Source organism: Pholis gunnellus (genome assembly GCF_910591455.1).
Source record: "Pholis gunnellus genome assembly, chromosome: 9".
Taxonomy (NCBI): Eukaryota; Metazoa; Chordata; class Actinopteri; order Perciformes; family Pholidae; genus Pholis; species Pholis gunnellus.
In genome coordinates, this window is record NC_136535.1 from 19,538,808 (window position 1) to 19,552,448 (window position 13,641).

General features: G+C 41.4%; 1 protein-coding gene across 1 annotated transcript in view; it reads left to right on the plus strand.

The window, feature by feature from the left end:
- The window catches only part of si (sucrase-isomaltase), a 67,150-nt gene that overhangs the window by 50,384 nt on the left and 3,125 nt on the right, over positions 1-13,641 (plus strand). The window contains exons 40-47 of the mRNA XM_079165742.1: positions 148-264; positions 5,783-5,931; positions 6,724-6,808; positions 7,001-7,057; positions 7,923-8,047; positions 8,459-8,547; positions 10,792-10,841; positions 13,225-13,395. Coding sequence (XP_079021868.1) covers positions 148-264; positions 5,783-5,931; positions 6,724-6,808; positions 7,001-7,057; positions 7,923-8,047; positions 8,459-8,547; positions 10,792-10,841; positions 13,225-13,395 — 843 coding nt within the window. The remainder of the gene's footprint in view (positions 1-147; positions 265-5,782; positions 5,932-6,723; positions 6,809-7,000; positions 7,058-7,922; positions 8,048-8,458; positions 8,548-10,791; positions 10,842-13,224; positions 13,396-13,641) is intronic.

Genomic DNA, 13,641 nt, shown 5'->3' on the forward strand with positions numbered 1-13,641 from the left:
ATAAACTCTAAATTAGTTATCAATTAAATAATCTTTATAGTCACACCTGCACCCTGGTGCCCATAGTTCTGTCCCTCTATGTCGCCTCACACACACACACACACACACATTCATACTAACAGTTGATTGTCTGTCCCTCTGTTTCAGACTGGTGCAGACATATGTGGGTTCTTCAATACCGCTGAGTACGAGATGTGTCTTCGCTGGATGCAGCTGGGTGCCTTCTATCCATACTCACGCAACCACAATGGCAAGGGTAGCGAGGTGGGCCAATTCAAATTAGGAGAAAAACACTCACAATTTAGATGTACGGGACTGTAAACCTACTTAAATTGAGCTTCCTACCTCAAAAAATACTTATATTTGCTCCTATTTGTGGTTGCTTGTTTCATGCTGATGGTCAACTAATGAGCCATATCTTAATCATTGTTCCTTTATACATTCAAGCTAACTTGCCTTTTTGCAACGACAAATGTTTTCTAGAGTTTACAATAATGCTTGAAATTGGGATCTTGATAATGCCGGGGTCCTCTAACTACAGAAACAATATACCACAATGGCTGCATGCTTCAGATTTATTTCTGCCCTTTTCACACGGTACAATGATAATGGTAATAGGAAACAAATGACAGCTGTAAAACCGAGGATAGGATGATGTCACTATACGGTTGCCATTGTGTTTTCTCTACCTCAAAAATAGAACACTTTTAAGTGGAATTATTCTGCTGCCAATAATCTAACGAATATGAAAAAAAACGCACCAGACAAGTACAAATAACGATCATCACAAATCATGCAACGCAGAACAGTTGGTGCATTTCCAAATGTGCTTTACAAATACTTTCACCAGGTATGAGGGCTGATTTCACTCGCCTTAAATGACACCAAGCCGGTGCTCACTGTAGCTCAAGAGATGATGAAAACAGAGCTGTATGAATATAGTATTAAAAAAACGACATTCATCATCAGTCTTATTGTCTGTAAAAAAAAATAGGTGGCTTTCTCTACCCAACTCTCTCTTAATCTGTGTCTGACATACACAAACACACAAAAAGATAGACCTGTTTGGTGGTGTAGTGTCGGTGGCATTCATTCTAGCGGTAACCTTTAAGAGCGTTGGAACACATCTGAAAAATCCAATAACGCCCGTCCGGAGATCGATCCCACCGGGCGAACTTTCTCTGCACCGGAGTCTGCAATACCAGACAGGACACAGTGTGTGTGTGTGTGTGTGTGTGTGTGTGTTTGTGCGCGCATTCATGTGTGTGTCAGTGCCTGTGCTTTTTAACGGCATGGGGTGGGGATATAATTGAATTCTCAAGGTGATCTAGGCACCATTGCACACCACCTAACCTCCACTCCATACACACACACATACAACCTGTGATTCCAATCATTTAATAATGTCTTGCAAATAGGTGGTTAAACATGGAGAAAATTGACGTGAAAAAGCGCACACACGCTCGGCAGCCGAGGGCGGCACATGACAATTTCAGAGTAAAATAGTAAGAAAGATAGAGAGAGAACTGGTGGGAGAACAATGTAAAAATACAAAAAAAAACAATAGGATCAAGAGGTGAAATACTGACAAGCAAATACAGATAAAGGAATAGGGAGGGGTTGAAAAGTTCAGAGGCTATGAGACAGAGAAAGAAAAAAATTATCAGGGATAAAATTGGCGGAGAGTGAAACAAGATGGCAATTTAGCAAGTTAAATGGTGGTGACAAAGGGTAGTGACAAGGAAATGAAAGCTGGGACAAGGCTGAATAAACAATTTGCCGATTTTGAAACACCTGTGATCAAGTGAGAAAAGGCATGTGTGAGAGAGGAAGGGTGCTTGGCAATAGGAGAAAAGAAAAAACACAAACCAGGACTGTGAAATGGGAGACAATGAAATCAAGGTCAGTTATTTATGTAATCGCCTCTAAAAACTGTATTATTTTTCCCTTCAGCCACATAAAATCCCCAATCACTAGACAGTTAGTGACTGTAACCTCCGCGTCTGCTTAACAAGGCGTTTAACAACAAAGTATTAACACCACAAACCAGACCGGAGGGTACACAAGGTCAGAAACAGTGAAGAGAGAAAGAGGAAGGAGAGTTTTTGCAGAGTCATTCCCAGAGCTCTGTCACGCCTAGTGTCTCTTTGCCCTCGGACAACTTTCAATGTTGACCTGGAGATAATTTCACTGCACCAGCAATATGCTGCAGTGTCCACAGTCATATCAGAACAATGCAAAATTAATTAAACAAGATACATATTCTCAGACAATAGTTTCATATTTGAGCCGCGCATATTGTTATTCGCCTGAAGGGACATATTATTGTTTGTCTAAATATGTTCTTTTTAAGATGTGTGCTCTACAATGCAAAACAGAAACTCAAAAGGTTTATGAGGTGGGGCGAGGGACTAGATTCCAGACTGATAAATGAAGAGAAATACCATGCAGAGGAGCGAAAAGATGAGAACGGCTGACACGGCCAGATAACCTCATTTTTCCTTGATGCCGTGCATGCGTGAAAGTATGTGTGCACACACACACACACACACACACACACACGCATATCTGTCTACAATCTGTGTGGTTCACAGGGCCTTTTGCCACTATCAATGTGACCATAAATTAGGTGAATTCATAAGATAGATTCTCGGTCTGCTTCTCACTCTTCAGCGCTCCCCACTCTCATCTTTTCATCAATCCCATCTCTGGTTTTCCACTAATGAAAAGTCTACCTTGAGGGTCCAACAGACAGTGGTATAACTGCCAAGTCATGTAAGATTTGTGCGACTGAATGTTAAAAAAGTATCAAAGTCTTCAGGAGATTATCTTGTTGGTGATCGTACTTCCTACACAATGACAGCATCTACGCCAACGTCTTTTAGTGGTGCGGGCTGGACTCGCATTAATTCAGATTATTTCAAAGTAGGAACACTATATATACACTATTTCTGTACACTTGACAGCAATAAAACAATTTAGTTTTGGGAGATGAGTATGCCCTTGTTCATCTATGTTCATATACCACAAATACAACTACCAACAAATACTTAATTGTAGGGCCAATAAATTATGAAAATAAAAGTCAAAAAAGTATTTTAATCTCCCAGAACCCAACATGATGTCTTTAAACACATCAAATGTCAGATATCTATCTTAATGAAATGATGATGACATGATATCGATGATGTGGGCAGGACTAGAGTACAGGATAAACATATACAGTATGAGTTGAGGGTACCGGTCACTCATCTTAATTCTGAGCTTTGTGAATAAACAAAAAAGATTCCAACAGGAAATCCAAAACGCGAGGCAACCCGAAACTCATCCCATGACTATTCTGTGTTTTTTACAAATCTTGATAGACTGCCTTGATTGAATGTTAGGAGGGAACACAGTGCTAAACTGAGTGGCAGCTGTCTAACCAGACCTGTTTATTCAAATATCAGAGGTTCTGCAAAGTTTTAAATCAAGCTACATTGTCTGGCATTAGCAAGGCCCCACATTAAATGGAAACTTTGCAGATTTTCAAATAGCTTCATACAATTGCAATGTGGACGATATGTGCGAATGAATGATGTTCGGCTGCGTGCTCTCAGGGGTCCCCCTTTTGAGCCGATAACCCAAATCTCTATCAGGTGCTCTCTCAAGACAGCACTCCTCCTGGCACTGTGTTTTCACACACCGGCCCCTTGAGTAAATGTCCATTGGAGGACTTCTCATTGTTAAATACTGTGCGTTGCTTTAGGAATTTAAGTGTGACGAGGATTAGTTTACATTGGAGGTACTTGAAAGCCCGGTGCTTCTCATACAGACGCTAAAGGATGCCCTGTGTGTCGGTATCAAGACGCTGCAGGCCTCTGCCCAACCAACGGATAGTTCTTGTCCTGTTAGTGGGATCAGGACAAGTTTTCGCTGCAGAGATATGTCAGAATATCACAGGGATTTCTACATTGCGTATAGCCAGTGGCATATTTATCAGTGGTCACAACAACGTCAGAATGTTTCCCCAATGCATTGTCCTTTTTTTGTCTTCCAGTACTGATTAGCTCACCAGGCTAACTAACTATACACTAGGTCTGTCTTCCTACTTCCCAGCAGGCATTGCATATCTACTTGCAACACATGACACACATGGGCATAGTTGAGATGATGATTGGAGTTGAGATGAGAGGAATGTCTTAAAGAATTACACTTGAAAATAACCCAACCTGACTTGAGCCTGAAGCTATACACAGCAAAACCGCCCGAAGCCGGCCCTGGTACTTTGTCTGGACTCACCCGGCTTGGGTGGGTAGGCTGAATTGTATACGCATTGCATCGACTGTATCTGTCCTCTCTCTAATTGTGAAACCAAAATAAGCTCATACTCGTTTTGATTTATTCGAACTTACAATGATAATTACTTCCCGGTGATCACATCTTATCCTAAGACATGGGGGTGCAAATGAGGGTTGGTGAAAAGGGAGACAGGTAGAATAACTCCTGGGTTTCCAGATAATTACAATCTTGTAAATTTCCTCGGAAAATGAAACGGTAATCTGGTAAACTCCTTAGGTCATAAGATATTGGAAATCCTCTGTATTCAACCGTGTGCTGTTAGGCCTATACTTAGTAACCACTGGGCTGCAGTTAATAACTATCAAATCTGACCCAGTAAAATTGCAGCTGGGAATAAAATGGCTGTCACTTTCATTGCTCTCTGTGATGATTTTTATGACAATATTTTAGGATTTTTCTTTTCTTACATTGAAAGACAGGAGACACATACACAGATCCACACTTCACTGCATAGCACAATGTGAGAAGCCTCACAAACACACACACACACACACACAGTATCATGGGGAGAAGCATATGCTGATGACACGCTTCAGTGTCCTGTGTGTGTGTGTGTGTGTGTGTGTGTGTGTGTGTGTGTGTGTGTGTGTGTGTGTGTGTGTGTGTGTGTGTGTGTGTGTGTGTGTGTGTGTGTGTGTGTGTGTGTGTGTGTGATGGTGTGTGTGTGTGTGTGTGTATACTTGACCCGATTGATGACTGTCCTCACTACAATTCCAGAAAATGAGCCAATACATTTAGATTGGCTCATATCTATAAAATGACAGTACACCGTGTCCTCTTTTTCTGTCCTTGTCTCTTAAGGGGACGTTACACTTGTTGGCAATTCAAAATGAGGTAAATGTCAGTGCAGCGTGGGGCAGGATAGTTTGGGCATCATTTATCAGTATAAATTCACGCAGGCCATTCGGGTATTTCTAGCATGCTACAAACTATCTAGTATTCCTGTCAGTCTCTCCACACAGTGTCACATTTTACAATTAATCATTTTCAGCATGTTGTGAAATCCAAACAGGAAAGCGTCAACACTCGGAACACAGTGACAAGATAAGAAAAACGAAGCTGTGTGCAATGTACATCTATAGCATGGACACATGTTAACGTAACATGTTCATGCTCTGCTGGCTTTTACAATCACTTTGAAAATAACGTTTGTTCAGTGTGACCGGGAAGACAGTTTGGATATTGAATCACAGACGAAAATCAAGATAAAGGATTCGTGCTTGATTCGTGGAAACACGGAAAAAACAAGTGACATAGCAGCTCATGTTTCTCACTAAAAAGACAGCAATTAAAATGACGTCTTCAGGGAATGTCACTTTATTGGATTTGGAGTTTAGAGTCTAGAAACTCCAGCCATTGGTACCAGAGATAATGTTTGTGTTACCATTCATTTTGGTTAACCTGTCTTTAATAACCCTTATTTACATTCTTCTCCTCACAGAGACAAGATCCTGTTGCTTGGAATTCCACATTCTCTGAGGCGTCCCGGGATGTCTTGAACATCCGTTACAGCCTCCTGCCCTACCTGTACACACTGATGTACGAGGCTCATGCCAAAGGAAGCACAGTAGTCAGACCGCTCTTGCATGAGTAAGCACGGACTCTTGACACACACGGGTCTTATCTTTTCTTCTTACATCGGGGCTCAAGCTTTACATGTAATAACTTAATCAAATCATGAAGTCATTACCAGGATGGATCTTTCTTCCTGATTTACCGCCAAGATAACCTGATTGTATACTACATTGCTCCTCATTATTATGCACAATATCATACGTGATGGCTGCCGGACTAAAAAACAATTTAAGTAGAGCTCCGACACGTTTTCAGCACAAATTTAATTCATTTTCAACTAGTTGTTGAATGTCACCATCAAAGCCTCCCTTATAAATGACAGATTTTAAGTTAAATGGGTGGGTGGGGGGGGAATCAACCTACACGTTGCAGCTAGGTTCAACAAGCTGGTTTGTGACTTTTTCCTCATTTGAATATCTTGAAAGGTTTGGAAAAAATAGGAGTGTCTTTCCTGCCACAGAAGCTGCCATTAAGCGGCCCTTGAGCAAGGCACTTTCTATTTCAGTTCTAATGAGACAGTTATCTATAGACTGTGGCTATACTTTGCAGCTCCCATGTGTGCATGTGTGGAACTGTATGACAAGAAAAACATATTTATTCATTTTAAGAGACTCTTATAAAGTCACAGATGGTATTTAAGGAGCTGGCAGGGTGAGTCTGGCAGGGATATTTGGCTTGCATCTTCAAACCATTGAAATCTGAACGAGTACTTGAGCAGTCGTCTGGACTGAGGACACAGGAGAGAGTGCTAGTAATGTTTTTTTTTCCAGTCAGACTTATTGGCATCTGTGCTGGTGTGTGTCACAGGTTTGTGAATGATAAAACCACATGGGACATCTACAAGCAATTCCTCTGGGGACCTGCCCTACTTATCACCCCTGCTCTCGACCAGGTATACACACATACGCACACAGCTTCTTTGTTTTTCCTTCTCTGTTGCTTCTAAAGCTATGCATTAATAAAGATGTCACACAGGCAACTTTTCAATGATTTCAGGGATATTTGTGTCTGTTTCTTGTGCCTGTGTTTTCCTATGATTTGGTTTGACTCATTCTTTTTGATTTACTAACTTTGTGATTGACAGGGAGCCAGGAGTGTGGATGGCTATGTTCCTAATGCACGCTGGTATGACTTCCACACGGTGAGTCCAAGTCCGTAGCAGCCAGAAAACAAAGTCTATTGTCTGATGCTTTGCAAAAATCTTGCATATGAAAGTGAAGCACTCCTGGTACACCCCTGGTGCAACAATACAGTATATAACACTAAACAGTAATCGCAGCGTCTACTATTGAAAGAGATTTGACTGACTGATTAGTATGGATGCAATAACATATAACAATATGCCCGTGCATCATATCTTTTGTCTGTCTGGAAGATGCTAAGCACTGCATCAATGAGGTGCTTTATGTCTAAAAACCTATTTTTACGAAAAAAAAAAAAAAATATGTCGCTAAACCAAGACAGAATAAGAGGCTGAGAGCACATCAACAAAAACCCAAATTACATCTTTGACAACATTATTACAGACTTACAGCTCAACAACGGCAGAAGGCGCCTTGATGACAAAAACAAACATCCAATCACTCTGTCTCTTTCTAGCAAGGGGACTCCCCATCTGCTAAGACGGCATCATAAAGCCAAACAAAACTTGAGGAACAACAATTTTAACTGGGGCATGGGATGGTGGAGAGGAGCGTTTACCTCCATTAAACGTGTCCATTAAGCACACAGAGAGGTGTAAGCTGTAAGAGAAGGGACCAGGGACGAAGTGGAAAATAATGGAAGAAAGAAGTTTGCAAAGAATTCTTTTGGCAGCTCATAAATTACTGAAATGTTTCAGGTGTAGCCTTTATAGATGTCACATATTTTACTGCGTGCTTTGTGATTTACCGGTGCACAAATGCCAATTTCACACAAAGGAACTGTTGAATAAAATGAATCAAAGTTAAACTACTAATCCTATTTATAGTATTTTAACAGAATGTAATTATTGCTTCTTTCATCAGGCCAAAGAAGTTGAAGTGCGCGGACAAATGCTTAACATGCCCTCGCCCTTGGACCATATTAACCTTCATATCCGAGGTGGATATATCTTACCCTGGCAGAAACCAGAGAACACAACATATTACAGGTAAGCGTGCACACACCATGGCTGATGACAGCACACGACTACAGGTCAGCATTCCTGTGTGTTTAGTGTGAAGTGCGTGTGTTTTACAGCTGTTTGTGTGTCGATGCCTGTGCAGAGATACCGGGTGCCCGGGGAAGGACAATACACGTGTGTATGCGTCACTGTTGTGTTTGAGTGTTTTTTTTTGTACATCCAACAATGAATGCCATCTATGATTGTTAGCGTGTGTTAAAAAAGGAGGTGAGAATGAGAGAGAGTGAAAGTTAGAGGGTGATGAATGCTCCCAGCAGAGGTGAGATCAGATGGAACCCCCCCAGCAGAAATGTTAATGTATTTGTCCTCAGCAGCGAGCGTAAATAGATGCCGTCCTGTAGCGATCCGCTATAACCCTCTCTGCACATTTTGTTTCAGTCGGAAGAATCCTTTAGGACTGATCGTTGCCCTGAGCGACAGCGGTACCGCTAAAGGATCGTTCTTCTGGGATGATGGAGAAGGGATAGGTAAGCGAAAGGTCACCCTCGAACACCGATACAGAGAGAGAGACAGAGAGAGAAAGCGGGCGAATAGCATTTTTACATATGTATTTATTGATTTATTATTCGTGATAGTTAGTATTTTTTGTGTCTTTTTGTTGCATTTTTGTGTCTCTTATGTCATTTTGTGTCTCTTTGTGGTTGTTTTTTATCTCATTGTCGCCATTTTTGTCTCTCTGTGTGTTTTTTGCCCCTTTTCAGAGTCGTTTCTCGGTGTCTTTGCATATGTTATGCATCTCTTTGTTGTTTCGGTCCATTTCTGACTCTTTGTTGCGTTTTTTTGTGTGTTTTGGGGACATTTTGAGTCTCCTTGTTGTTGGTACGTGTCTCTTAGAGTAACATTTGTAGGTCAAGGCTGGGAGGGCTGACATTTGGCTCAGTAGGCCTGTTCAGTAATCTAATAAAAATAAAGGATAGCCACATTTGATATGCTGATTCCAGATTACATCACATTTTAATTGAATCCTTTCAGGAGCCCATTGTGATACAGTTAATTACTGAAAATGCTGAAAGCTCATGTGAGAAAGAATTGGACTAAGTACCATGATTTAGTTGACCTTGAAAAGCAGCCGGTAGTACTTAAAACACACACACTGCAAAAGTCAATTCATAAATACTTTTGCCTCTTTTTAACCTTTTAATTAAGACAGTGTGCCGACAAAAAGGACTAAGCATAAGGTACTATTTATTTTGTGATTTACAGATGGTACAACCTGGCTCAAGTGGCCATAACAGAAAAGGGTCACGCCATGTGAACATTAAACAGGTTACACGTAATTAAGTAATTAAAGTGCGGGGTGTGGATATCAGTGCAGGCAGTAGTGTGTGCTGTGTGTCAGCGTGAGATGTAAGGGTTGAAAAGATGCATAAAAGCAAAGCAAGAAACTAAAGCAACGCAACCAAACAGTAAGAGAGAGAAGCAAAGCTGCAGCAGCAGCAGAACGGAGGGTCAGCCAGAGAAGAGAAGGCTGAATCCAGTCGTAAAGAAACAAAAAAACAGTTAATGTTTTAGATTGTTCAGTTTGCATTTATTTTTTCATTCACTCATATACAGTTTGTGAAAGCACATGGAGTTATTTTCACTGAATATTCATTTCTTCATTGATTTAATCAGATACACACAGACAACTAGAACATAGTCTCTCTCCACTTTCTCAGTCGTTCACACATGCTCACACATGCTCACACACACACACACACACACACACACACACACACACACACACACACACACACACACACACACACACACACACACACACACACACACACACACACACACACACACACACACACACACACACCGATATGCGGACAGAATCAGCCTCTGAAGTGCTTCTGTGGAGAGGTTCACTGCTCTGTGTGTTGGGACAAAGAAAAGAGGGAGAGATAGAGAGAGAACGAGGGATGACAGAGAAGGGGACTGACGGAAACTATTACAGTAATTCCCCGTGTCGCTGCCTGGAGATATGCTCTCCATCATTCCTCTTGTATCTGCTCCCTCGCTCCTCTCTTCCCCGTCTGTCTGCAGCGTAGCCTGCCTCCGTCTTTCTAGTTTGCTCTGCTTCTCGCTACAGCGCCTGCTTACCTGTGTTATCTCTGCTTTTCTCGAATCCTGCACGCTTGAGTTTCACTTCCGAGGGATGCGCTGCTCACTCCGCCCGTCAACTCAGGCCGACTCATCTGTGCTTTAGTTACAGTATCCAGTTTCATCCAACCAGTCCTAAGTTTACTCATTCATGCAACCAATTAATTATTCAGCCTTTTTCATACAGCTAAGCAGCATAGCGAGTTAATCATTTATTTTACCACCCTAATTATACTATTTTCTCATTTAATCAACCAGTAATGCTTTGTGATGAGTCTATTAATGAGTAAGTACTCCATGGTAACTCATCCATCCAGCCACTTTGCCAGTTGTTGGTTTTTTTATCCATTCATTGCTACTAAGTGTTTTCATTCACTCATTAACGCAACCCTTCACTACATGACTCACTCATTCAAGGTGATTATATTTATTATTTGTCCATCCAGTCAGTCAGACGGATACAAACTCAGTCGTGTGGTCAGTATGAATACTCACTTTTCCATACAGTTCCTCATCTCTCTGTCCTGTCATTCATTCAGGTGGTCACACATCTCTTTTCTCTGTCCCTCCACTGTCTCCATGTGTGGTTTGGTGTGTAATTCACTCTTATTCTCTCTCCTCAGACACAGTCAAGAAATTAAAATACCTGCTGACCTCCTTCACGGCAGAATCGGTGAGTTCAATGGCCAACTGCATGTCACGTCTTTTTTTGTCTTTATCATTATTATTGCTATTTATGCAGTGAGAGTGGACAAAGAGCCCGTGCTTTACCATGCAACAGGGCTGTGGTAGGTGGATGTCAAAGATCAACTGTTGGAAACCATTAGCGCAGAATTCATGTCTAACTCTAAGATGTGATTTAAATTGAGCTTTTACCCCTTGTGGAGGAGAAAAAGTCGATTCATTTTTATTAAACGTGAGTCACAGTATGTAAAAACTTTAACAAAGAAGATTCTACAGTCTTTAATACAACTACAATGGCGAGGTAGTGGAGAGGATTACTGCATGTACAATGTACAATTCAGCAGTCTTGTGCGTGTCATGCTGAAATTACAATTATCTTACAATCTTAACAAGGTTGAATAAGAAAGTAGCTACTGTAAAATGGATTTTGTAGAGTCAATTTGTAGAATTTTATACTGAGATTTGATGATTCAAATGTAATATTAAGAGTCTCAAGCCTTAAGCTTTGCACCATCACCAAGCTGACAGCCCGAATGAAGTCACAATGGCATCTCCAACGGATGCAAGGCTTTTGTTGTGCACGCACCTGGATTTTTCAACAAGATACGTGCAGGCGGTTGGAGTGGAGCAGCTGTGGTTGTGTTTATGCAGATCACAGTGTGTTTCTGGTACTTGTTTTGGCATGAAATTGCACTTATATTTCTGCCTACACAGGCAACCTCTTATCACAAACACAACAATTAATTGTGTGGCTTCAGTTGCCTAAAGCAGGAACACTGATTTCAAAATAACAATATCAAAAAAAAAGAAGAAAAATTAATATTTAGTTTTATGTTGCATTTTTTTCACTTTGTGCAGATTGACAGGTGTATCAAAGTACAACTTCAAGTGTGATTAAAGCAAACTCGGTTCTGTTCATAATAATGAGTGATTGTTTTCCACAGATGCTTCCCTTCGATTGAATATGTGTAGCTATTAGATGCGCTCCATCTACCACCTCCAATCTGATAAAAAGCCTATTTTCATGAAATAGTATTTAAATATGTATTTGTATTCGGACATGGCAAGGGGTTTAAAAAAAGAAAATACACTAAGGTGTGTAAAACGGTCTGCCAGATAAAGCAAAAAACGTTGTTCTTTGTGTTTGCATTCGTACGAAGAGGTGGTCTGAGCAGCAGAAAGCTGGGTACCGAAATTGTACCGTGCAACCTGAGCAATAAAACCTCAACTGCGTCACAAATATGAAATTGTGCCTGTTTTTGCACCAAAGAGTTTGTGTCGTATGTCCACAATTCTTGTGGCTAATTTCAGCGAGAGGAGTTTACCAGGCCGCAGTTTGATCACATTTAGAGTCAGACACGACAGAAACCCCCTAATCACTGGGACTAATGGGACTAACCCAGCCCTATTTGCGTCCTAGCCAGGCAAAGGCACACAATCACACAGAGACACACATTAACGAGCAAACGCTTAATCGCAAATGCACATATACGCACACATCTACAGTATACACATACCCACATAGAGCTACCATGGCCAAACATCTGTGGCTGTCCTCTGCCTACCATCAGGCTCATTCCAAAGCAATTTCACACAGCGATAAAACAGCCACACTGTCTGACAGCCAAAGGGGGGAGAGAGGCAGTAAGGGGGTGTGTGTTTTTGTGTTTGAATGTGCTCTTGTGTGTGTGTGTGTGTGTGTGTGTGTGTGTGTGTGTGTGTGTGTGTGTGTGTGTGTGTGTGTGTGTGTGTGTGTGTGTGTGTGTGTGTGTGTGTGTGTGTGTGTGTGTGTGTGTGTGTGTGTGTGTGTGTGAGAACAGGCAGATGTGAGAAGATGAGGATAAGTTGGGCAATGAGGCCAGTGCTGCCTGGCAGATTAGCAGATCGTATGCCATTTTGGATGGGTATCCGAATGTAGGGGTGTGTGTGTGTGTGTGTGTGTGTGTGTGTGTGTGTGTGTGTGTGTGTGTGTGTGTGTGTGTGTGTGTGTGTGTGTGTGTGTGTGTGTGTGTGTGTGTGTGTGTGTGTGTGTGTGTGTGTGTGTGTTGCTGTAGCTCCATAGGAGTTCAGTGTGAGGCCATTTTTTACAAAGTAAGACCATCTTAGTCTTCTTTAAGGGGGCTATCAGTAGCTCCACTTTGGTTCATTGATAATCCGGGACATTAAACATTTGTGTTTAAACAGAAGATTACCTACTAAAAGCAAAGCATAGACTAAGAAATATAACATGGAGAAAGATACCCCGATGTTAAATCGCTCTCGGTAAAGACAAGATTTCACCTAATATGAATCAAGAACATGATTTTTTTTTTCATCTATTTGTAATAACCCTGTGTCTTTGTTCCTGCCGTCTCCAACACTTTCACTTCCAGAACACCTTGTCATGTCAGGTCGTCAACAACAATCTGGATCCTGCTGACCGCTTGATCCTGGGTGAGGTGAGGGTTTGGGGAGCAGGCAGTGTTGAAATCACAGAGGTAACCCTGACAGTCGGGGCTGGAACGGCACAACCACTGACCCCGAAGCACGACATTGACACTCAGGTCAGTAAATGTATCTGTAGTAAGATGTTTTTTTAAAGGTTTTTTAAAAAGGCTTAAAATCATGCTTTCTGCCATTGTGCAGCTTCATCGTGATAAACACAACTCAGCAGACCGCTGACCAACAGGACAAGGTCCTGTGACCTGCAAATGCAATTCATGGTTATTTCTGTGGACACGGTTGCAGAGAGAAACTGAATGGTATATCCTGTTTATTTGATGTTTTATTAAATGGACAAAGCACATCAT